The 25,938-nt window shown below is 42.3% G+C and overlaps 2 protein-coding genes across 8 annotated transcripts in view; one reads left to right on the plus strand and one right to left on the minus strand.

Moving 5' to 3' along the window:
* Positions 1–4,621: 4,621 nt before the first annotated feature.
* Positions 4,622–19,384, minus strand: DCUN1D2 (defective in cullin neddylation 1 domain containing 2). Of its 5 annotated transcripts, none has more exons than XM_072135623.1 (7): positions 19,237–19,384; positions 12,810–13,026; positions 10,358–10,526; positions 9,101–9,231; positions 8,256–8,338; positions 6,319–6,415; positions 4,622–5,163 (listed from the first exon to the last, which is right to left on the minus strand). In XM_072135623.1, exons 1-7 carry the CDS (start codon positions 19,261–19,263, stop codon positions 5,084–5,086), a joined length of 804 nt encoding a protein of 267 aa, XP_071991724.1. In that variant the 5' UTR covers positions 19,264–19,384; the 3' UTR covers positions 4,622–5,083. The 5 variants fall into 5 exon arrangements, with proteins under 5 accessions (XP_071991724.1, XP_071991725.1, XP_071991729.1 ...); XM_072135624.1 differs by lacking the exon at positions 19,237–19,384 and adding an exon at positions 18,971–19,179; XM_072135628.1 differs by lacking the exon at positions 19,237–19,384 and adding an exon at positions 18,556–18,634.
* Positions 19,149–25,938, plus strand: part of TMCO3 (transmembrane and coiled-coil domains 3) — a 43,251-nt gene continuing 36,461 nt past the window's right edge. Inside the window, exons 1-4 of one of the 3 annotated variants that reach the window (XM_072135621.1) lie at positions 19,149–19,571; positions 19,865–20,009; positions 20,390–20,901; positions 21,999–22,178. In XM_072135621.1, coding sequence (XP_071991722.1) covers positions 20,470–20,901; positions 21,999–22,178 — 612 coding nt within the window. In that variant the 5' untranslated portion in view covers positions 19,149–19,571; positions 19,865–20,009; positions 20,390–20,469. The remainder of the gene's footprint in view (positions 19,572–19,864; positions 20,010–20,389; positions 20,902–21,998; positions 22,179–25,938) is intronic. The other 2 variants (XM_072135622.1, XM_072135620.1) reach the window with 2 other exon arrangements.

Consider the following 25,938-nt stretch of genomic DNA (forward strand, 5'->3'; position numbering starts at 1 on the left):
GAGCTCCGGCCACTGGCTATAAAAGGCAGCGCTGCCCTTATCACAACCTGTTACATCCCCTTCACTAGCATTTCTTTAACTGGACATTGTCTATTCACATCAATCTAGACTGGGTTACTTTATAAAAAGTCACAAGGCCATCCGCAATTTGAACACTCACCCTTTAACAGGGGGTTTATTAAAGTGGTTTTTGTCATTTATTAAATAATTTTTTAACATCAAAGTCAAATTTTATTTTGAATCCAATGAAAACGTTAAATATTATTAAAAAGTGGCAAAAATCCTGTATGAAGTCACTCTTATATTCACATGAACGTATGGGGGGACGTATATATACGGCGTATATACATCCCCCATAGATGGCAATGGTCGCACAGCTCTGTACGGGAGTGGTATCGTACAGCGCTCATCCCCTCCTCCTCTACCCTGCGCCAACGTGTTTCCCACCGTACTACGGTACGGCAGGCATACATCGTATGAATGTGGCCTTACAGCTCTGTGCATAAAATGTATTAATACAGTATATGCAGTATTACTGTATATGCAAAAATTGATTTATGACCATTTTTTGATGGGGGGCATACAATTTTTCCTGTGCACCAAATAAATAGTCCTCCATTGAGCCAGAAGGTTTTATATACAAGTTCAGGATTGCACTCATCAAAATCTGCTTAATTAATTTTAGAGGTCAGTGCAACCCTCAAATGGCTTTGAAGGAAATCCGTATGGATTCAGCATCAGGAAATCGACACACAGCCATTGTAAAATCTGCAAAGTGTGGAAATATATATATCTATATTTTATAGACAGTTTAATTTCTATTTTTGTGCACATGATTGCAACAGGGTCAGGGCAATGCTTGTTGTAATTTCTCTGTAACCTAACTGCTTTTCTGTGTGATTTAACTTTGGAATCCAGATATTGATGATATAAAAAAGTCTAACATTTGCACATTTTTCAACAAAATCCTCTCCTGCTGGTTTGATGTTTGACTTCTGTACAACTTTTTGCAAAAAACAGCCTCACACCACATAAACTAAAATATCCCGCCCTCCCCCACACAAAAAGGACTAGCACAAATCACCAAACTAAAGATAAATTACCCACAAAGATTTACATCTTTCGTAAAATAAAAATGTAGAAATGAAATTAGTTACATCATACTTACAAAATCTGCATATAAAAATAAAATGTAACAGATATTCTTTATATAAGGGGGAAAGTACCATTAATAAAATGATACTAAAGCATCATATCCAAATGAATACATCTATCTTTGCAATGCAGAAAAAATCTGAAAATACAACTGAGAAAACTATAGATATAATATACTTGGTATAAGTTAAATGTAAAAATAACACAATTACACAATTTATCTGCTATCACCTACATTCACTGTAAGGTTTTAAACATTCAAAAAGAAAGGGGGCCACCTGCTGGTGTCATCTTCTTTCATCGGTAAAACATGGTTAAAACCATAACTTTAACATTTCTTTTATGCCATTTTCTCTATTTAATCAAACACCTTTGTGGATCGTGGAATTTTTTGTAAAGAAGTTTATATTTATAAATTATATTTATACTAAATATGTATTTGTTTCATTCAAGAATTTGCTTACAGTTATGTGTCTGTCATAATTTTTACCTTTTGAGTTTAAATTAACATAAATTTATATTATACAGTGAAGAAATAGTATTTATGTTAGATGAGAAAATGCCTTTAAAACAACATGTCAGGGGAATTTGCGACACAAAATCACCTGTATGTCCTTAAGAGCCACAAAAGATAATTACAGAGGGTTGCTCCCAAAAGATAAAGGCCCACATTTTTCTGTCAAGACTTTGCACATTCTTTCTAGGGTAAACTGCATGCATATGTATATGTACAAATGTATGTGACACAAAATTCTGCACATAAAGGGGTTTTCCTGTGCACAGTCGGACCATGCCACACATTTATCATGCAAAATCCGACATAAATGGGTCGCATATTCTATGTTAAAGAGCACCAGAATGATGAAGAATGTGCGCAATAATTCAGGCGCAGAGGGTTGGGGACAAGCACGTTGCATAACCCAGCTGCTTCACCCTCTGCTCAGCCTAGAGACCGTCCTGTTATCGCCTGTTGCACACTACAGAGTATTCTTGGCAACCAGAATGCAGTGAGAGGGGCAAATAGGGTAATGAATGTACATTGGAAAAATGTTTCCTGCTATTGCTGCCATTTAGTTACACTAAACTAGTTGTACATTTAATCCACATATGACCACACTCCTGCATATTTTGAATAACCACTTACACCACAATATGCCTTCTGCATATCTCCAATCTGCACCCCTGAATAAATTATATTTGTATTAAAGGGAACCTACCACCACAAATCTACCTATAAAGGTAGATCGGGTGATAGGTGGATCAATGGGACGTTAGGATAGCCCTTTTAAGGGCTAATCCTCACGTCCCCGCACTTTTTTAGTAACTTTTATTAGCCTTGTATGCAAATTTTGCTATGAGGTTACATGGCGCGGCTACTCCACTCCCCGGTAGCCTCTTTTCCCCTCCTACTCACCATCTTCGGCGCCCAGCTTCTCGTAGCTGCGCGCCCTCCTCCGACGAATCTGCCGTCTGCGCACGCGCAGAACAGCAGGCCCGCGCCTGTGCGGTCACTGCTCCAAAGCCGGGGATGCACAGGCGCGGGCCTGCTGTTCTGTGCATGCACAGACGGCCGAGGGCACGCAGCTACGAGGAGCTGCGCGCCGAAGATGGTGAGGAGGGGAAAAGAGGCTACCGGGGCGTGGAGTAGCCGCGCCATGTAACCTCAGATGCGGCTACTCCACGGCCCAGTAGCCGCATAACAAAATTTGCATACAAGGCTAATAAAAGTTACTAAAAAAGTGCAGGGACGTGAGGATTAGCCCTTAAAAGGGCTATCCTCACGTCCCATTGATCCACCTACCACCCGATCTACCTTTATAGGTAGATTTGTGGTGGTAGGTTCCCTTTAAGGGTGAAATATGTAATTTATTATAGTGGCATTATGTAGATATAATATACACATTAGTGCCTGCATAATAAGCCATAATATATATTATGGGAGCAACATATGCTATGTAGTTACTCAGCATCAATATATACATTGTTAATAAATTTTGCCTACACAAGGATTTGCAATTGCAATATTTATTTTCATATATTTTGAGGGGCCTTTTATAAAAGTCCTAAGTCCATGCATCGTAACAAAACTGCAAAGCACAATAATGAATGCAGCCTTGTCAATTATTTCTGCATATTCTAAATATAGAAAAAAATCTTTTTTTAATCCACTGCAGCTAAATGAGACACTAAGGGTTTTGTGCCCTTGCTCGAAAACTGAAAAACTACCCAAAAATGTCTCTTAGTACTTCAATTTCTTCAAAAATTGGAACCAATCTTTACACCTATTCCTTCCTTGACTGAATCAATAGTTTTTGCACCCTGTACAGTAACATCATTGTGACTGAATAATTTACAGCCAAGATGCCAAATTTGTGTGTATTTGGCCTTTAAACCCATTGGATGTAAATAATGATAGCAGCACCAAATGGGTTTGTAGAGAGGAGGGTAAACTGATAAAATGTACGGCTCTTAAAATGAAACAACATAAAAGAAAAATAGTTTTTATTATAAAAAGGGTTTTTATTGTGCAAAAGCTGTAAAACAACAAAAAAAACCTATCAATATTTGCTATTGCCATAAAAGGCAAAACAATTTGTCACAAAATGTACACACATAAAAAAATGGTACAGTTGATGTTTTCCCACCAACATAAATGGCTAATGAAAAGCTTGTTTAAAAGGAAAACAAATTGAACAAATTGTGCCATTGAAAAAAATAAATAAAAAAAAGATGTCAACTGGAAGAAAAAATAAATTTGGATTCCTTTAAACAAAAAGAAACAAGACTGTCACAGCTAAGGGCAAGCTCACATCGCCGTTATTCCTTCAGTACAAAACCTGAACAGTTGAAAGGTTTCATCTTTGCTTATCTCTGTGTAGTCTCCACATCTGCCTTAGGCTCAAAATAATTGATGTAAAAACTGGAGTAAAGGAGATGTGAACTAGCCCCGAGTAGGAGTGTGAAAACATACATTTCCAATTGGAAGTCTTCCTCGCTTTGTTAAGTGAGCGGCAGTCTGACACATCAGATAATTGTCCGTCTAATGTTTTAAGAATTGGGTAGGTGGGTTCTTACAGTTATACACTCATCCATTGAGATGTCTTCCAATAGGTCTCTTCATCCAACCTGGAGTTCAAGGGGAAGATTGCAGTCATCACAGACATGGAAAGATTTTTTCATATTCCTATGCAGATATCCAATTCTTTATTTTGTACACCCAAATAGATAAAAGTCAGTTGCCATCAGTTTTGTCCTGTAGGTTTTTTCACTATGTGACACTAGTAGCAATGTAAACCACTGTATAATGTGGAAAAGGTTGCAGCCTTCCATCACCAGTAGAGGTCATAAAATCCTCTAATATATTAGAAGGTGATTTACAAGATTATACTCAGTATACCACACTGATGGTACTGATGCACATTACTCATAGAAATAAAGAGATTGTAATAAGATGCAGAATTCCAGGTAAGGTTCCATTAAAGATTTAATTTATAACACAAATACTGCATTTTATATAGATACAATATAATACAGCTGTTCGGTAACTGCTGGTGTTTATTCTGGCTCGTAAACTGAATGGCATGCTTTTAAGTGTCTTTTTTCCTCAGGTTTTCTTTAATAAAATGGCCTCTATTTCAATAGATCCAATGTATAAAATCATGCAATCTCTACATCCTATATGATACAACCAATATAAGATATGAAGCCAGCATCCTACAAACAGCCAGTGCTCCCACTGCCAGCAAGTTCATCCATTTCATGTCTTGTACAAGAGCTGTCCACCACAACGTTCTAAGGCAGAATTCAGACAGTAGCATTTTCCATGTCCATGTGTCCAGACGACTCTGCCGGTCGGTTATTGGCCAAAACAGTCTTCATTATCTAATGAAATGGCAAAAAGCATCACTAGTTCTTTTTAAGTCTATGGTTAAAGAGGTTTGCGTTTTCCACTCGTCACTAATGGTCTTGCATACTCCACAAAGTCATCTATAAGAACAGGCCAGGCTCCTGGAAGAAGGAATACAGTGTTAATAGACTCCAAGCTTGTGTAAAGCAACTTATATTATACATGTTTTTTTATTCCCAACCTTCCGATTACCATAACTTTTAATTTACAGAGCCATATGAGGGTTTCTTTTCTGCAGAAGGAATTGCACCAACGGCACCATTTAAGGAAGCTGTATCAATTTGTTTGTAATTCACCTATCCACGGGATAAGGGAGTCCAACTGCAGAAACCTCCACCGATGATGAGAAGAGGGGTCCTGTTCACTAACGGATGGGAGTAGGTCGAGCATGTGTCCTGCCGCTTAGCATAATTACAAAAGTTGATTTTAGTAGAAAGGAGGCCATGGATGACAAACAGAAGATTACTACCACACTGAATGTGCCTGGATCTATGAATAAGGGCTCCTGGTTTATCATACTGGATATTGATGGTAGATTTCCTTTAAAGAGGCCCCTGACTGACAGGGGCGTGGAGGGGGCATGTCGGCCGGCCCCCTCATGAATACGGCCGACTGGCAGGAATCCTGTACTTTGATAAGAGGTCGGATCGTTTTAAACTAAGTATAAAAACACAAATCTTAATAAAAATTCAATAAATATAAAGGGCTTGGGGATAGGATGAGGGGGAGCTAATTTGTTGGGGGTGTTTTTCACAGGTGACAGGTCCTCTTTAAGGAATAATACATTTTTTAACCTTTTCTTTTTACGTACTATTTTTACTGTGTTATAGGTAACCACATGCGAACACCTGTATACTATACTGTTTGCCACAGGCAGAATTGATTTAACATATTTGATCAGAAAGCTTCAACTATTGAAAGCTTTAGTAGGGGGCCCTCACTCTTATGGTTTCATATGACTATGTTATTGCTCTGTAATACCTTTTTTTTTTGTATACATTAACAAGTTTAATTATTTTTCACATTGTTCTTCTGCTGCATAAAACAAACCAACCCTTGGTAATGATCATGTATCAAAATCAGCACTGAACGCACTTTACAGAAAATGGAAACATAGCCAAACAGAATTAAAGACATTTACAGGAGTGTAAAAATCTGTATCTAGAGCAAAGAATTAAAATGAAAGACAAACTTCTATAAACTATAAGACTACTCAATAAAGAAAATCGGTAATGTAAAATAAAAAATGCCAATACCTTCTTCATCATAGTTGGACATGTCATCTGCAATCATATTACCAAAATCCAATAGTAGGTTCCATGTGTCTTTTGGGATTGACCTCTTATGGTGCTCCTAAATGAGTGAAAGAGTTCACATAAGTATTTAAAGTTTACAACTGTATACATCACAAGTATACAAGTAAACCAGAGCTTTATAGTTACTTATACATCTGGTGTTTAGGAAATGCATCAATGTCAAAATGGCAGATACGGTAATCCAATCATTATTAAAAATACTACATTATTGGAGAGAACTGCAGCTCTGGGATGAATATTGCTTCCAAACAAAAAAAAAGTAGTTGCTTTAGATGCCCAAACTTGGAAATATGTCCCTTTTATAGCAAAACTAAACTATAAGGCCAAATTGCAGATGGCAAGTGTTCACATGATAAACCAGGGACACTTACTCATAGAACCAGGCACCGTGACTTGGACAATCTTGTTACATTTGTGCTTACCATCAGAAGAATTTTTTAAAAACTTGCTTTATTGCAATTGTACATCAAACTTTTCTATTTATATTGCTGTGTACACAAATAACAGAATTGTACTCCTGAATTCCATTGCTTATTGCAAAGCAACACAGTGCTGCTTGTAGACCAGATATACCAAGACAAGTATCAGGTACCAGAATACATTCAGTACAGAAGAATTATTTATTCTTCCGCTGTGTTTGATTTTCAGCCTGCAGCAGTAGGACTGGATCCTTGGGGTTGTTTCACACAAACGTTTGCAGCCCGAGTAAATGTGCCTTGTGGTGGAACGGTCCCACAGACTGCACACAGCGCAGAGGACGGGAGTCCCTGAATTATATAGAAATATACACCAAGGACGTTCTCTCTGCCGGCTGAATAGCAGAAATAGTACTGGCGCGGCTGGAATCTCCTTCTATTGTATTTCTATATGATGCAGTCTACTGCTCTGTGCGCCACTATACAGCACGTGTACACAAGATGAACAATTTCGTGTGAAACAGCCCTTACTTTGTGCTTATTAACATTGGACCATATAAAAGCTTTGTTATAATATGGAATTTTCCTTAGGGCATTTGTTAAATGTGTCAATTCAGTTTTTTGTAATTAGATTTTATGTTCTGATAGTATATTTTTTCTTTTCTGTCCCTGATTATAGGGGCTTCTATGTTTCTTAAGCTCTAGTAACGCCATTTAATAATATTGCAGCCATATGCAGTGAAAAGCTAGATGATCAGTCTTTCGCTACCTGCACACAATATGGAAATGAGAAAATGTACTAGCCATATTTTCTAAATCTAGCACAAGTACTCATTCACTTCTATGGGCTGTGGATTCCATAGCCTGTGCATGTGACAACTGCCCAAGACACAAAAGATAGAGCAAATCCTATGCTTTATCAAGTTTGCAGCTGTGGCAGACTATTTCCATTGTCATCAGCACACTGTGTAAAATCGTTGATACATATAGTGTAGGGCATTTAACAGCTTCCCTCACAAAAAAAAAAAGAAAAAAAAGATTGCATTTTGCCCTAGGTCTCATGGACACAAATCATATTTTGGATGTGTGCTTGCCGTTTCAACGGCTAGCACACCTCCTGTATACTATCATCAGCTCATGGTTGTGCTTTACAAGGCCCTGTGCATGAGCTGACTCTCTGAGTAGAAAAACTGAGAACAGGTCCTATTCCTGCAGAGTTCACGTACTACTTTTTCCCTATCATTGGCCTGTGAGCGCACCTTGGACCAGCTTGGTACAGGAGGCGTTAAACATATTGATAAATCTGCTCTGATGCGCTGCAAAGTACTAGATATATATTTCTGATTACATTTTCTTAAGTTCTCCTCCCCCTTTCTATGGGCAGAGAAAGTCAAGGCACCCCCAACAAACATCAGGGGGCTGTTGGTTGGCTACAACATTGAAAAGATAAGTGATACTTACCAACAAAAACTTATTCCAGAGTTCTAAAAATTTGAACCTTCCTGACAATACTAAATTCCAGTACGCAATTGCCATATCCAAATCTGAGAAGACATCAATAATACAGAATAGAGTTAACTAAAGAGAGTACAGAGACATTGTAGAATAGGTATTTTCACACATAGAAAATGACTATAAGGTTTATGTCTAGCATGCTAGAGAAACACATCAGAATCAAGTACCTTCTCCGCTACGAAATGCTGTAAGGAATGTGACCTGGTTACAACCACAATGTATCAAAATGGCAACCAGTAATTGAGTTTTCCCACGATGAGCATACAAATCATGTAAAGTCATTGGCATCATGGGAATTCGCTTATCTATTCAAGGTACCTTAGAATTTTCTTGGATGATATGAACGTTACAGTTTTTGGCTATATTCACATGAATGCATGGGGGACGTATATACCCCCCCATTCCCATACATCGCAATGGCCACACGGCGCCATAAGGGGGCGGTACTGTGCAGCACGCTTGCGCCACTATACCACTAGAAAGATAGGACATGTCCTATCTTTCAACGTAATACGTCGCCGGGCTCTATGCTAGGCGTTGCTCTCCCCCTCCTCTCCCCGGCACTGCAGTGTGCCCGCCGTGCTACGGTATAACTGATGAGAAGAGCTTACAACCACCAAAGGGAGCAAGGCGTTTATTCATCTGGGAACTAAGCAGGAAGGCTCAGCAGTGAGAAGACTACACAAAAGTAGCTGCCACGTCACTCACTGACCAGATAAGAAAAACCCTTTACATATCAAGGATTGTAAAAACACAAATATAACTATGGGTTGTCAATAACAAATACTTACCAAGCCCTTTTTGTCCAGGATTTTTTGCAAAATTAAATGTAAACTGATAAAAGTCTTTAAACTTAAGAGGGTCTTTAAGCTCTTGCTCTAGCCTTGGGAGCTGGGCCCGTAGTTTGTCTGTACTATCACACCTGCAAATAGGAAAAGAAGAGTTGGAAACGCTTAAAAATTAAACATAGAATCAATTGCAACCTCTACTGGTCATCTACCAGCTAACATACAGAAAACATTTCTATTATTGTGTACTGTAACATATTATACAATGGCTTGTACAGTACCACTTGTCATGTACTGCTCTTTATCTGTGCCAGTACAAGCTGGATGAGGACACACCGGGAAGAAGCCGCTCTACTTCAGAGAATAATTTACAGCTTCCAGCAACTTGTCTTTTACAAGACTATATCTTTTAGTTTTCTGCTTATTATCCTTATTTATGACAATTTGATGGTCTTTTAACACTGGTTGTATTATATAATGCACTTTGGGGTTAAATTCATTTGTATAATCGAAGTACTGGATCACACTGGAACATACTAATGGGGTCTGTTGGGTTTCCATCATGAAGTCAGACATTTGATCAAAAGTTAGCTTTCTGCGATATATTCTCTGGCTTTTCTAATTGAAACTCCAGTGCAGAAGTAACCTCTAAAAATGGATGAATATTTGAAATATATACCATACTCGTCCTATTTCACCTACTCCCCCCCCCAACTGGTTGGGGGCAATTTTCAAATCTTAAATAGGAACCCCCATATTTTTGTTGCAGATTCAGATTGTTCCGGAAAAATTATGTTAATTCAATCTACAGTTCAAGTCATTTTCATAGACTGATGGCGCTGTAAATCACTGAAAAAAAAATGGGGATCTTGAGAAATATACATTGGATCAAAAAAACTAAAAAGTGACTAATATTTGTTAAAGATCTATTCAAAGACCCTGTATTTTCACCTTCTGTGGTGAGGTGGGGGGAATCAATTATATTTTGTAGAAACTACAATTAGCGTAATCCAGGAACATTGATGAGTTTGGCATCATTGGATTTTTAAAAAAAATATTTGACACCTATATTTTGAGTTTGGTCCAATGTGCATATTCCACCATCCCAACCTTTTGTGTGAGCTCTGAATGACTGCTCCTTGGATGGATTTCTCTGCACAAAAAGAAAACCTAGCTGTCATGCTGATGTCATGCTGTAACCTAAATGACTTCTAATGTATTTTTGACAACTCAGTTTACTTACTGAACCACAACACATACCCGAGTTCTGTCATGCCATCTATGAATTCCTTTTTACTAAATTCACATTGAGTAGCAGCTCTGAACTTCCACGCAATGACTAACACACTGGTACTTGCTGGATCCAAATGTAAGTCATCGCAGAACAACTGGATGCCATCTATCCCTATTTTATTTTCATCTTGAGGATCTGGAATTGATATAAAAAAGCATAGTATTTTATAAAGCTTCCCTAAGAGAATACTGGACAGCAGGCATAGCTGCCATAACATATAGCTGGGCATGAAAGCAATGTAGTTCTCTTATCCATCCAGTAGCCTTTTGGTATACGTTGCTTCCACCCACTTTATGTAGCTGTTGTATCACATAAGACTTTCTGCTTGTCCATTGATACTCTCCCTCTGCTTTGACCCTGCTGCGCACTGGGTGTATTAGTTCTGGGGTCGGCTGTGTTATATTAGGGGACATGTGTCACATTCAGTGGAGAAAAAAACTAACAATGCAGGGCACTCACTTGGGGCAGCACAAATATCTTTGCAACTATTCCTCCCAATGTACAATTGTGTCTCTCCACACTTCTGTATACTGATGGTTTTTTTGTTGGCCTGTGTATATAGGGATAGTGTACCAACTGGAACCAAGCAGACTTTTCATTTTGCTGACTGAACATGGGTATCTGAATGTCCCCTGCAACACTTATGGCTTATCCTAAAAATAGTAAGAAACTCCAGAGTGCTCGAAGGGGGCTTTTATATGCGCTTTTTTTATTTTGCATTTAATTTCTACCTTGCCCCTACAACATTGTGGAAATGCACCCAAGGAGAAAAAAAAAATTCAATATAGTGGGAGCACATTACATGCTCTGTTGTGCGCTACATACTTATCTCGGGGAGCATTGGACCCCAATGTACTCCTGATCTATGGGGATCTCATCACCGAGACCCAAACCGATCAGTAAATTAAGCCCTATCCTGTTTACTAACTTGTTTCATAGGAAAAGCCCTTTAAGTAATTTAGCAACATACATCCATTAAATGATCTGCAGTGCTTTCTTGATATGTAAAGTGAAGCCTCATGTCTTTTATCTGATCAGCTAAAAGTGGTTTTCCTTTGCATATTTTCCCAGTATCCCCTAGTGGAGCATCCATGGCTATAAGTGTCTACACAGCACCTTAATTGGCAGTCTCTTACATCCCAACCTAATCAGCCAGACATTCCTGTCCATAAAATGACTGCAGATGGAGGATCATGTGATCTCCATTTGTACTTGACAGATAAGATCACATGACCCTCAATCTGTAGCCATTTTATGTTCTGGAATATCTGGCTGATGTGGTAAAAGACAGGAGGCATCACTTTAAATATTAAGAAAGTGGATCAAAACTTTTAATTGATGTATATTGGTAAATTAATCCCCGACACTTTACTAAAAACATGAGGAAAAGTGTCCCTTTTAAGATATCTGGAACTAAAAAAACAAAAAAACTGTTAAAAATAGACAAATGGTTGCAATTTGTTAAAACAGCTTTAAAGGAAACCTACCATTTGATTTTATGCATTATGAAGCAAACATACCTCGATAATGCTGTGGTGACACTGATGCAGGATCATATCTTGGTTAATCCCTGAGCTGAGTGGTTTTGCTGAAAATCGTAACCTTCAGGACCTTGGGAAAGCTGGGTCAGGCTGGCTGCCTAGATCAACACATTAGACACTAAGCTTGTAATTACAAATGGAGGTTAATCAAGCATTACTAATCAACCTGAGCGGGATCACTTATACCCAGCAGCTGGAGGATGGTGCAGCAATGGATTATTCTGTCTGGCAGGGAGAACTGTGATTGGATCATCCTCTACTGCACAGAGAAACTCACGTGCTAGGAGAAGCATTAAACCAAGTGCTGAAGGAGCCATAGAAGCGACAGAGCTTCATTATCATAATGTTAGATCTGTTTTATCAGCAAAACCACTCAGCACAGGGATTAGATATGACAAGATATGACCCTGCATCAGTGTAGCTACAGTATTCTCAAGGTATGTTTGCTTCATAATGCATCAAATCAAATGGTAGGTTTCCTTTAAGCACACAAACATGTGCAGTTTTTGGGCCACAAACAAGGGAATGCGATCATGTCTGTCATTGGCAGATGAGCACCATTCATTTGCTGATAAAGATAAAAAAGCCTCAACTGCAAAGAAGTGCAGGTCCTGCTCTATAAGGCCGTAGATTCACAAAGGATAATAATAAAGGACACATCTTTTCCCTTTTGGATAATCATTAGGTATCACTGCATTTATATTTGCAAGATAATGTATTAGCCATCTCTAGGATAAGTCATAAATGTATGATCCCTCCACCAATCCAACAAAGTCTGTTCTTCCCATGTGTATGATCCCAGTGCTGGAGCCCTCTGAAACACAATACCCGTCCCTTCCCATGACAAAAAAGGAGATATTAAGGGTTTGCTTCTTACCTTTGTAGCGATTATATAACTGCTCTAATCTCTTCTTGTCTACTGTACTCTTCATTGACTCTTTGCAGTACAGGGATGTATTCTGGAAGTAGTTGTCTGTTGCCAGTTCTAGTTTCCAGTCATTCTGTGTTAAACAGTATATTGCAGTCCTTTCCCCAGCCTGGGTAAATGCCATAAACTGGCGCACCTTGTCCTTCTGAGACGATTTAAGTTTATGCTTTGGGATGCAAAAGAAGCAGCAGAAGTGATTTCAGCATGGTACTTATGTTATTCATTATATAGATTTACGTCTTGTGTGCATGCTTCATTTCAGCATTATAAGACGACAAAGCGTTGTTCTTCTGAGCTTAAAATGTGTTCTGTAAACTCAAAGGACAGCATCTATACATCTCTATTAAAGACAAGCCAGACTTTGTAATATATTCTACTACAACTATTAGTGTTAGTGCATGTGCTCGCCATCTAGTCCTTTCACTGTCAATGGCGGTGAATAACTGAAGACCAGCAGAGATGTAAACTGGGCCTAGCATTACGACACACAACACATTTTTCTTCTCCTTTGGCCCAAAAACGACATTGTAAGCTGAGGAGGCGCTTTTTACAAATGCCGTTAATGAAGCCATATAAACCCATGTAGTAATGTAAGAAAAATATCTTACATCTCAGGTGGTGGATTATCCACCATTCCTTAGAAGTTATGTACAACATAGAGATGCTTCAATATCTTCAAAATGAGTCTGTAGACCACAGACCAAGTAAAAACCAGGAACAATATTTCAAATACACCAACTCCTTGCTATCCTTGTATCAAAATGAATTCTTTTGAAACCCAATAAAACTACAGTATAAAAAACATGGAAAATATGCTGCCTATACTTGGTCCTTCTTAGTTTTTAGCTACTGCAGAGTCTAGTCGAGTAAAAGACTATTGCAGTAAATATTCTTACATTTATATAACAAAATTACAGGTTTGATACACTGTTTTCTTTGTATTATGTCTAAAGCAAATGTGAACAGTGTGATGAATCTATTATGTGTGTTTGGAGTCTGGAATTATTATACTACATTATTACACATCTTGTAAAACAGAAGCCATGGTGCTGACATGCACAGAGCTACAAAAATAAAACTAAAACAGACTTCACAACTGATCATTAAAACTCATATCTGACTTCAGACTCATTGGTCCAGTAAAAAAACATTTACATTAGATCCACAGATAATAATCACTACTTTTTTGGGATCATGATGATATGAAGAGATTTTAAAGGGATTTGTTTAAAGGGATTGTTCCAAGTACAATTGTTATTTACTATCCACAGCACAGTGATAATCTGATCCTACCACCCCATTATAATACAGACGGTCCCTGACTCAAGAACACTGCACCCCGAGTTACAAACGAACTTCTGGATGTTGGTAATTTACTGTACTTTAGTCTTAATCTAAAATTATCAGCTGTAACGGTTATCAAGTGGTGTCTGCAATTAGGCTTTATTGTTAATCCCGATTCTTATGACAACCCAACATTTTTTAAAACCCAATTTACACATAGACCATAAAAATTGGCTGGGGTTACAATTATAAAATATACATTTCCAACTTACATACAAATTCAACTTCAGAACCCATCTTGTATGTAACGTAGGGACTGCCTGTATGATGGGACATTGAGTACAGAACTTGGGTAATTCCAGCACTTCCTTTCACTGTCATGGTCACTAACACAAAATGAAGCGGACTGGAGCCAGATTACATAAGGCCGCAGGACCTCGTAGACATATCTGCTCTGTTTTCAGAAGAGGGATCCCTAGTAAGATGGTCATCTGCTTACCGTCTTAAAAGGGCACCTACCACCACAAATCTACCTATAAAAGGTAGATTGGGTGGTAGGTGGATCAATGGGACGTGAGGATAGCCCTTTTAAGGGCTAATCCTCACGTCCCTACACTTTTTTGATAACTTTAATTTGATATTTATTCAAATTTACTTATGCGGCTACTGGGGCGTGGAGTAGCCGCATATGAGATTACACGAGGCGGCTACTCCACGCCCCGGTAGCCACTTTACCCCTCCTACTCACCCATCTTCGGCGCGCAGCTCCGCGTAGCTGCGCGCCCTCGTCCGGCGATCCTGCCGTCTGCGCATGCGCAGAAGAGCAGGCCCGCGCCTGCGCGGTCACAACTCCGAAACAGGCGCGGGCCTGCTCTTCTGCACATGCGCAGACGGCAGGATCGCCGGACGAGGGCGCGCAGCTACGCGCCGAAGATGGGTGAGTAGGAGGGGTAAAGTGGCTACCGGGGTGTGGAGTAGCCGCATAAGTAAATTTGAATAAATATCAAATTAAAGTTATCAAAAAAGTGCAGGGACGTGAGGCTTAGCCCTTAAAAGGGCTATCCTCACGTCCCATTGATCCACCTACCACCCAATCTACCTTTATAGGTAGATTTGTGGTGGTAGGTTCCCTTTAAGTAGTAAAATGTATCGGTTAAAGGTGAACACACACTGTAAAGAGGCTCGAAAAGAATAAGACTACATTCAAACAAGCGTTGGGGGACGTATATATACGGCAGCAATGGGCGGACGGTTCGGTACCATACAAGGGCAAAAGATAGGACATATCCTATCTTTCCCTGTACTATGGCGCCATATGCCATGTATCTCTATGGAGAGCGGCTGGGGTGAGCAGCCCTCCTCTCTGTGGGCGGACGTGTACCCATCATGCTACAGCATGGGGGACACACATTAGTGTGAATGTAGCCTAAGGTGGTCAAATCACTCATGATATTATGTCATACAGTATCTCAGGGATGTGCTCTAACCTCACAAAATGTCAATCAGAGCACTACAAACTTCAGCATACAAAGAGTCAATCCTTTTATTTGTAATGTACTCTAATGCATTTACCATTACCTTCATTTCAGAATATATTATTTATTGGGAGCTAGTAATAGTACAGTGTGATATGGCTAACTCAGCAACATAAGCACATCATGTTTCCCCACAGTGAAGACAACCAAAATAATATGTCAGCATAAAGTCACTAAAGAGCACTGATCATCGCCATCTCCTTGTCAAGCGCTCAGCACAGAGATTATTACTGCTGCCACAACTATTCCTTCATCAATATCAAGATCTTGTATGTTCACTTCACAGTGACTGCACACTACTTGTAAGGGTAGGACCTGGTGAAACCCAAGGTGCTCATACAAGAAAAATGGTCTTCAAATCCCTTTATTTGTATTTACATTTCTGTCCCTATGCATGGATGAGCAGGTCTGGGCTGCTGCATGCTTGAAGAAGTGAGTTAATAATAATAATAATAATAAAAAAACTATGGAATAAACAACTTTTTTCTGACTCGTAACATTTTATTTAGGATAAGAAATTGCTGACTAATAGCTTATCAGTCCAGCAGGCAAAAGGGCAGCTGCTTTTATGTAAATGAGTTCTTGCCAAATAGGGAAAAAGGTAGTTCTGCAGCTTTCTGATATAGATGTTGCTGCAATTGTCAACTTGTCAGTAACTGAAAATACTGTAAGTTACTAGAGTCTCTGGGAACAATATAGTTCATGTAAAATGGTTTTTATGCCTGGTGAAACAAACATACCTTGAGAATGCTGTAGCGACACAGACGCTGAAACATATCTTGCTTAATTCCTGAACTCCAAACTGTGGTTTTGCTCAAAAAACAATTACAAAATTCAGGACCTTGGAAAGCTGGGTGCGGAATGGTTGCCGTACAAAAAGATTACTTCCAAATACACAGGAGCTGCCTGAACTGTCCAAACAGGGCTAATCTACCTGAGCTGGACAACTAATACACAGTAGCTGGGGGATGGCACAGCAATTGATTATTTCTGCCTGTCAGAGACAACACAGTGATGTTCTCGGCTGGAGGCTAAAGCAGTGCATAATTAGGATAAGAGGAGAGCGCTGGGTAGCCACAGATGCAACAGAGACTCTTTATTATAATTTTATAATACTTTTTTCAACAAAACCACTCAGTTTTGGGATTAAACAAGATATTTTTTTGCATCAGTGTATCTACAGCATTCTCAAGGTATGTTTGGTTCATAATGCATAAAAACTAGTTTCCTTTAAAGTGTAATAGTACAACCGAGACCATTTTACCTATGCACAAATAATTGTTTTTTGATAGCTGTATTGGAGTTTCCCCACATCAGATATGTATAGCAGAGCCTGTTGATATGCTGTACATGTTGTATGGGTTTATTGTCCTGGTGGGTTGTGGACCCCAAATCTGGAGCCACAATGAAAGGAGATGTGACGCACACACAATCAACTCTTTCTATTCATTTTAATGAAGGTACTACATTGCTTTTGTAGGCAGCATAATAAATGAAAGGAGGCACTGTTGCCACCAACATATCAGAGTGGCTGGAATATGCCATCCCCAGTAATAACAGGGTTTGTCTAACACCTGCTGAACTGAACACAGTTGCATGTAAACTCTCAGATTGGTGCATGCGACAGACAAGGCTGCAGCAGACAAAAACTGAATTCTTATTTTGCTTAACAAATAACTATAAAACCTCATGTTCTTAAGAAGGGTAAACACAATTAAGAAAACTAAAAAATATAACTGCATTGAGCAGGTGGAACCATGGTACTAGTGCAGATAGGGGAGCTTGTTAGCCCTCAGCAATGTCACATATAATGCAGCCTCACATGAAATGAACCTACACTATTGCAGATCCCAAATTCAGATCGGGACATCAGATCTGGGTAAACAAGGCACCTGAAGATGCATTATATTTATATATACACTGACCACTTACCATACCAATAAAGGGGTTAGACCAAATTTACACCCAATGCTCATTCATCTCTATTTCCTCAGGAAGGCCTATCATATTCTTAATTTGAAATAGAAATCAGCTCACCCACTATGGTTTCAACTTGTGCATGGATCCCTTCTCTGCTAGTGGTATTCATAATCCAAGAAAAAAAACATCTTTCATATTCCCTGACTGCCCATAACTTACACTCTTTCCAATAACTGAACCTCCCATCAATGGAATTCCACAAAATATAGGCTACTCTCCAGTCCCATTCGTTGTGGACTCTGTATAAAAGATAAAGGCTATTGACCGGATCATATAGTGGCATAATTTATTATAATTATTATACAGCACCTCTAGTAAGACCCATAGCAGTGCATTAAGAAAGAATGTATGGAATACAACCTCTAGCTGCAGAGAGGGAGGAGGTCTATACATTACACAGCACCTCTAGTGAGACCCCTAGCACTACATTCGGGGTGGGGGAGGTAATCTATATACCCCATAGCTGTTGGGAGGAGTTGTGTACATTACATAGCACCTCTAGTGAGACCACTAGCAGTACATTGGGGGTAATCTATAAATAATACATCACCTCTATTGAGACCCCTAGGGAAGAATGTATGGTATACAACCTCTAGCTGTAGGAGGGAGAAGGTCTATACATTACACAGCACCTCTAGTGAGTCCCCTAGCAGTACATTGGGGGGTGAAGGATATACAGCACCTCTAGTGAGACCCCTAGCAGTACATTGGGGGGTGAAGGATATACAGCAACTCTAGTGAGACCCCTAGCAGTACATTGGGGGGGGGGGGGGGGTAATCTGTACACCCCCTAGCTGTAGGGAGGGAGAAGGTGTATGCATCAGTATGTCTACCAGGGAAGAAGGGGTAACTTGGGGTAAGTCAGTACATGACAGCAGGCACTAACAGCCCCCTACCTGCCCGCCAACCAGTGCCCCGCGCCCCGGCCTGCTCCGACCTGCCGCTGTCCCGCTACACCTCCAACCACCCCAAATAAGGGAACGCAGAGCGCTGCCTGGCAGCTCCCAAAATACCAGCACAGCCCCCACCTCCCGCCGCCAGCCCCGCTCACTGCAACTTCCCACACGTGTGCAGCAGCAGTGTGACGGCCGGGGAGCCCTCTCCGTACATGCTGTCCCCGCCTAGCAGCAGCCTATTTACAAGTGCGGAGCTCCCCGCCCCGGTGTGTGCTGCCTGCTCCTCCAGTGACCTTCCCTGGTCAGCGGGTGCCGGGCGCAGCCCCTTCCCTCTCAGGACAGTCCCATCCGCAGCCAGGGAAGGCTCAAGCGATGCCCCCTGCCCACACTCAGCCTCCCTGCAGCCCCCACCTACCATTTTATCTCCACCGGATCACCTAACTCCACGGCTCGGAGGTGGGGGACGCGCATGCGCAGTAGTCGCTGAGAAATGCCACCCACTTTCGCAAGGGATTCGGGGAGTTGTAGTCTGTTGTGTGCAGCTCATAGAGGGAGGAGAGACGTGACGGCTCATTCCCTCAGGGTTGTAGTCAGACGTGTGTATACACTTGGTGTATCCCGTACAGTGTAACGGCCGTTACGTCTCACAGCAATATAAAGATGTGACGCCCATGTGCTTACAGTCACTCTCCGGATTAGGAATAGCATAATAACACCGCGAACACTGGAGAGCTGCTAGAATCTGCTGATGACGTGCGCTGTTGCGTAGTTCTTCCTCTTCGCGTGACGTCATTGTTCGCCTACAATTCCCAGAACCCCCAGCGCGTCGCAGGCTGGTGACGTGCGGCTGTGTTTATGGCTATGCAGTGTGACTGGTGCCGCCTGGTGACGTGGGCAGTTACTGTCACATCCCAGCAATGAGGGAGCGGAGCCGGCAGCTCGTCACCAGGTAGTAGCGTCCTGCTCCACATACTTCTCCTGCCGGGGTCTCCATGGAGTTACACAGGGTGGCACAGGTAACACGTCCTCCTTGTCGGGAAATGCCCTGTGTGCTCTGTAATGTAACACATAATAACTATCAAGTCCGAAGGAACCGTCCTGCACTGTGTGACAAACCTTCAGCTGTGAGCAGGACATGGTCCGGTGCTGAGGACATTTCTATGTAGTCGGTATAGTAATAATCTTCTTGGTCCTCATTACTATTCTATTTATCCTCAGTATCCGAATACTGTTATTTTACTTTACAAGTGCCATCTCTTTGTTGTATTTAGCTGTAAAGGGCATAGTCACACTTGTTTCTTACCCACAGTATCAGGGGTAGGTGTTGGGCAGCTGGTGGTCCCTCCCAAGTGCCCTACATGAATGGAGAGCTGATGCATCTGCCTGACCCACCCTCCATTCTCTTCTGTGGGACTTTAGGAGAAGGTCCTGAAAGCACCGTAGGAAGGATTAGAGTGAGTCATGCATTCATTCATATGGAGCACTTGCAGGTCTGTTTTTGTGATTTCATGTGGCCAGACCCCGGCAATCAGTACTGCTTCCACTATCCACAATCACTGGGGATGACCTCTCTCTCTGTATCTGTGTATACACAGAAGGCTGTCAGTCACAGCTTGTGGGTAGGGTAAGAAGGACTCCTGCGCTCCCTCCAAGGAGTCCTGTCAGGATTTACTAAAAAATCACATAGATGCCAGAGCTCTGCATCTCTCCCATTATCATATGCTGCTGCACAAATTGCCTGTTTAGGAGATCCTGTCCGTAATCCCATGGATTAACATTAGCATCAGTCTGGATTTTCTTTCTTCTTGATAATCCTTTCTATATTGTCTTTTAGAGAGTCAACCATGTACAGTTACCCCACCACGCCAGCTGCAGAACCAGTGTGTGAGTGTATGATTTAGCCGTTGAGCCGCCATGAAGATCTACTTGCTATGGCTGTTACCTTTGCTTTTCAACATATCACATGCAGCAGAACATGAAGGGGTAGCAAAGCATGCCATTAAACTGCACAGAGGCAAGGGGGCTACCGCCAGCCAAAGGAAAGAGTGGCTGCTCAACAATTGCCGGAAACTGTCTGGACTCCTCCACCAGAAGAACGTGGTCCTCAATAAACTGAAGAATGCAATCAAAGCGGTGGAGAAGGACCAAGGGCTGTCTCCCGAAGAGAAGCTCTTTCAAGTCCACACCTTTGAAATCTTTCAGAAGGAGCTGAATGAGAGCGAGAACTCTGTGTTCCAGGCAGTGAATGGGTTGCGTAGAGCATTGCAGGGAGATTATAAAGATGTGGTGAACATGAAGGAAAGCAGCAGGCAGCGGCTGGAAGCCTTGCGCGAAGCCGCCATAAAGGTTTGCATTTTATTTTATCAATTTTGTACCAAGAGATAAGCAATAGGAGCCATCATGTCTACATACCTGTGCTTTCTATGGCTGCAAACAATGAATCAGTGGTCTGATGTTTGAGGGCCGCTTACACAACAATAACCAGAGAATAGACCGCCAGAGCTGCAAACAGCCTCTGAGTTAGAACTAGCACCTACTCTGAGTTTTGCAGCTCAGTCATTCAATTTGTGCATATGCTATTCTCGAATCAACTGATATCACATGGAGAAAAACAAACTTGGGGTGCATAAGCATTTACAATTTTAGAGCTTCATGGATGGACACAGTGAACCTTTTATTTATAATGGATACATTAGAATTCCCAATTGGAATAAGGTTATATTGTAACCAGTACTAAATATCCCACACATCCCTCAGATGCAACCATAATCTAGTTTATCAATAATGCAGCATTCTATCATGTAATGTCCCATATCTGTTGATACCAGAAACTTGCAAATCCCATTTATTCTGGGGAGCATGAGGTGCTTCTGCCAATATATGCAATGGAGACCCACATTGTGCATATATGATATGAAGGTCTTATATTGGAGATCTTCCCCAGCTGTACATAGACAGCTGATTTATTGTAATTGTGTAATGCTTGTTTTCTTTTTAGGGGGATCTACATGGAGTTTGTAAATTCCTTCACATTCTCTAAAAAAGGATCACTGTAGGCATTTTCTAGTACTGAGGCTCTTTGTGATTTTTTTTTGGACACAATAGTGGATTATACGGTAATATAGGCGGTTTGCACGGTAGCCTGGGGCCCAAGCATTCTAGGGGACATATACAGAAGGATCTTTACCCATGAAACCCTCATACATCTGTTCCTGTTCTCGGTACACATGAAGATCCACCAAAGGTCCTGAAACCGGAGGTAAAGGGACCCATCCTCCATTCCCCAAGAAGCTTGATTCCTATTCCCATATGTAGGAGGTTGTAGTGGCTGTAATATTCATACAGCACAGGGACCATAATTGGTTCCTACCTTTCTATTGAATAGGCATTGTCAATGGTGGATGTTTTCAACTCTGTAAGTGTTTTATTTATTTATTTTTTAGGAAGAAAAGGAATATGTAGAGCTACTGGCAGCTGAGAAACATCAAGTGGAGGCAATGAAGAATATGCAACATCATAATAAAAGCTGGTCTATGCTGGATGAGATCCTTGAAGATGTCAGGAAAGCAGCAGATAGACTGGAGGAAGAAATAGAAGACCATGCTTTTGATGACAATAAATCGGTAAGAATTATAACAATCAATTGAGTCACCAGTTGGGCCACTGGTTGAAGATGGAGTGGGGCCATGCCACCTATACTAAATTGTTATCAAAATGAAGAGCTTATAATCAATTTTACAACCAATTATGCTTCCGTGTCTAGTCCATGTTTTAGAGGTTGTAGGTAGTAAATAAATACTGCCTGCATGGACTGTAATGGGTCAATTTTATTTTCCCTCAGCCCTAATAAATACAGTGGTGACACAGTCCAAGAATTATACAACCAGTATAACAGGTAAACCAAATACTGAAATGTCACAATACAAGGTTGATCAACCTAGTTGTGTCACTGTGAATGAATTATAAACCCAATGACCTCATGGTACAAAGGTTATAAATCCACTGATGTCACAGTGCATGGATTGCAAACCCAGTTACTTCATGGTACAAGGATTATAAGCCCAGTGATGTCACCATGCAGTGATGATCAACTCAGTGGGGCTCATTTACTAAGGGCCCGAATCGCTCATTTTCCTCGAGTTTCCCGAAAATTGCCGTTTTGCCTTGGGTTTTTGGCGCACCCAATCGGATTGTGTTGCATCGGCGCCGGGTTTCACATGACGGAAATCGGGGACGTTGCCGTCGGAAAACCCACCGGATTCGGAAAAACCGCGGTATTTAAAACAAAAAAATCCACCTAGTGGATATCGTAAAAATTAAAACAAACCCAAGAAATCCCAGGATGCAATGGAAACAAGCAGCCATTCCAGCTCTTCCTTCAGATACTCACCTAGTGGATATCGAGTGCACGACCTTAGTGAATCCTGGCAACTCCGAATCAACGTAAGACAACGTGCCGCGGGATCGCAAATGGACCGGGTAAGTAAATGAGCCCCATTGTGTTACATTACAGGAATAATGAAGACCATCCTTTTAATCCACCCAGTGACTAATTCACCTGGTGATGTACAGTAGACGTCGCTTTTTGCCAATCATGGATAATTGTCAGGTTTGCGGGTGGTGGATCCACTGGACCACTGCAGACGATGACTCAAGCCACTACCTGGGACTGGAGTCTAAGTGGTACCCGGTTTTCACCAGAGCCCGCCGCAAAGCGGGTTAGACAAGCTGCGGCGTGGTACCACCAGGTCGTTCCTCAGGCGTGACTTGTCTGCAGTGGCGGCCAAGGTAGAGGTACAAGAACGGCAATCAATCTCGTGGTCAAGGTCCAGGCTCAGGGTCAAGGCAGGCGGCAGAGATGCAACGTCAGGGTTCAATCCGAGGTCAGCAACAGGAGGTCCAAGCAGGGGGTACGGGAACACAGAACAGCAGCACGGAGGAACACAGGTATACGGAAACACAGAGGAGCTCAGGTAACACAGGAACACGGAGGGACACAGGAAACACAGGAACGCAGGATACACAGGAACGCAGGCAAATCGCAGTAAAGCTTTCTCTCAGGCTGTGAGGCACAAAGATCCGGCAAGAGATACAGGAAGAGGCAGGCTTAAGTAAATTTGGTGAAAATGGCCAGCGCCAATTAGTGGCGCACTGGCCCTTTAAATTTGCCAAAGGTGGCGCGCGCCCTAGGAGGCGGGGACTCGCGCGCCGTGCTCCCGGAGTCGGCGTGGGAACGGGACGGGGTGAGTAAGATGCCGGGGGACCGGGGCAGCCATGGACCGCGGCACGGGTGCCCCTGCGACCCGGGAGGGGGGTCACAGAGGCACCCGTGACAGTACCCCCCCCCTTCGGCCTCCCCCTCCTTTTGGACTGAAGGAACCTGTGGAGAAGAGCACGATCCAGTATGTTCTCTTCGGGTTCCCAAGACCTCTCCTCTGGGCCGAACCCCCTCCAGTCGACAAGGTAGAATCGTCTCCCTCTGACTGTCTTCATATCAAGGACTTCTTTCACCTCAAAGACATCAGAAGTATCCGCTTCTGGACCAGGAGAAGGTACATGCCGAGAGAATTGATTCAGGGCGACAGGTTTCAGCAGGGAGACATGAAAAGAATTCGGAATCTGCATAGTGGAAGGAAGGCGGAGCTTGTATGCCACTGGGTTAATGCGCTGTAACACCTCGAACGGACCCAGGAAACGTGGACCCAGTTTGTAACTGGGAATCTTCAGCCGGACATATCTGGAGGAGAGCCACACTTTATCTCCAGGAGAGAAGATGGGAGGAGATCTGCGTCTTTTATCTGCCTGAGTCTTAGTGCGGGCAGACGCCTGAAGCAAAGACCGTCGAGTCTGTTCCCAGATGGATTTAAGGTCCACTACCAATTCTTCTACAGCAGGAACATCAGCAGACACGGAGAGAGGTAGGGGTGGACGTGGAAGTCTCCCATACACAACGAAAAATGGGGCGGAGCCGGCAGACTCCGAATCCAGGGAATTATAGGAAAATTCTGCCCATGGGAGCAGAGCGGACCAGTCGTCCTGTCGGGCGGAAACAAAATGGCGAAGATAGCAGCCCAGAGTTTGATTAACCCTCTCAACTTGTCCGTTGGACTGAGGATGGTAAGCAGACGAGAAGTCCAGTTTCACTTGTAGTTGATGGCACAGGGACCGCCAGAAACGGGAAACAAACTGGACCCCTCGGTCCGAGACTATGTGCAGAGGTAGTCCATGTAGACGGAAGATGTGCTGAAAGAACAGGCTGGCAAGACGTGGGGCTGACGGCAGGCCTGGCAGGGCAACAAAATGGGCCATCTTGGAGAAGCGGTCGGTCACCACCCAGATAACGGTATTACCCACAGAGCATGGAAGATCGGTAATAAAGTCCATTGCCACGTGAGTCCACGGGCAGCTGGGTATCGGCAACGGCAAGAGAAGACCAGCTGGTTTAAGACGAGATGGCTTGTTTCGAGCGCAGGAGGTGCAGGCGCCCACAAAGTCTCGTACATCCTTGACCATATCTGGCCACCAGTAGTGTCGGGAAATGAAGGCGAGAGAGCGCTGCACCCCAGGATGCCCAGCCACATGGGAGCAATGTCCCCAAGTCAGTATCCTCCTCCGAAGGGCAGGTCGGACATATATCTTGCCTGGAGGAAGTTGCCGAAGATCCACAGGAGCAGCAAGAACCAAGCGTTCAGGAGGAACAATATGTCTAGGAGCAGGATCCTCCCCAATCACATCCGAGGCACGGGAGAGAGCATCGGCCCTCACATTCTTCTCTGCAGGACGGAAATGTATGAGAAAATTGAAACGGGAGAAGAAGAGAGACCAACGAGCCTGTCTTGGATTGAGACGCTGGGCAGTCTGGAGGTACAGAAGGTTTTTATGATCGGTATAGATATTAACTGGAAAACGAGCACCCTCCAGAAGATAACGCCATTCCTCCAAGGCCAGTTTTATTGCCAGAAGCTCACGATCACCAATAGAGTAATTCCGTTCCGCAGCTGAAAAGGTCTTGGAGAAGAACCCACAAGTGAGAGTTCTGCCCTTGGGGCCCTTCTGTGTGAGTACGGCTCCAGCACCAACGGATGAGGCGTCAACCTCAAGCAGGAACGGCTTCTCAGAGTCAGGTCGAGTAAGAACGGGAGCAGATGAAAAAGCAGATTTTAACTTAGAGAAGGCGTCTTCTGCCGCCGGAGACCAGTGTCTAGGGTTGGCGTTCTTCTTCGTCAGGGCCACAATGGGAGACACCACAGAGGAAAAATGTGGGATGAACTGCCGGTAATAATTGGCAAATCCCAGGAATCTCTGGATAGCTCGCAGCCCCACTGGACGTGGCCAGTGAAGTACTGCAGACACTTTAGCGGGGTCCATCGGAAGTCCCTTGTC

Source organism: Engystomops pustulosus, chromosome 2, assembly GCF_040894005.1.
Source record: "Engystomops pustulosus chromosome 2, aEngPut4.maternal, whole genome shotgun sequence".
NCBI classification, from domain to species: domain Eukaryota; kingdom Metazoa; phylum Chordata; class Amphibia; order Anura; family Leptodactylidae; genus Engystomops; species Engystomops pustulosus.

Coding starts and splice junctions, on each gene's coding strand:
- DCUN1D2 (XM_072135623.1), bottom strand. CDS start 19,263: ATGCTATTCCTAATCCGGAGAGTGACT. Junction 9,232..10,357: donor GATGGCATGACAGAACTCGG/GTATGTGTTGTG, acceptor TCCTATTTGCAG/GTGTGATAGTACAGACAAAC. Junction 6,416..8,255: donor TCTGGAATAAGTTTTTGTTG/GTAAGTATCACT, acceptor TCACTCATTTAG/GAGCACCATAAGAGGTCAAT.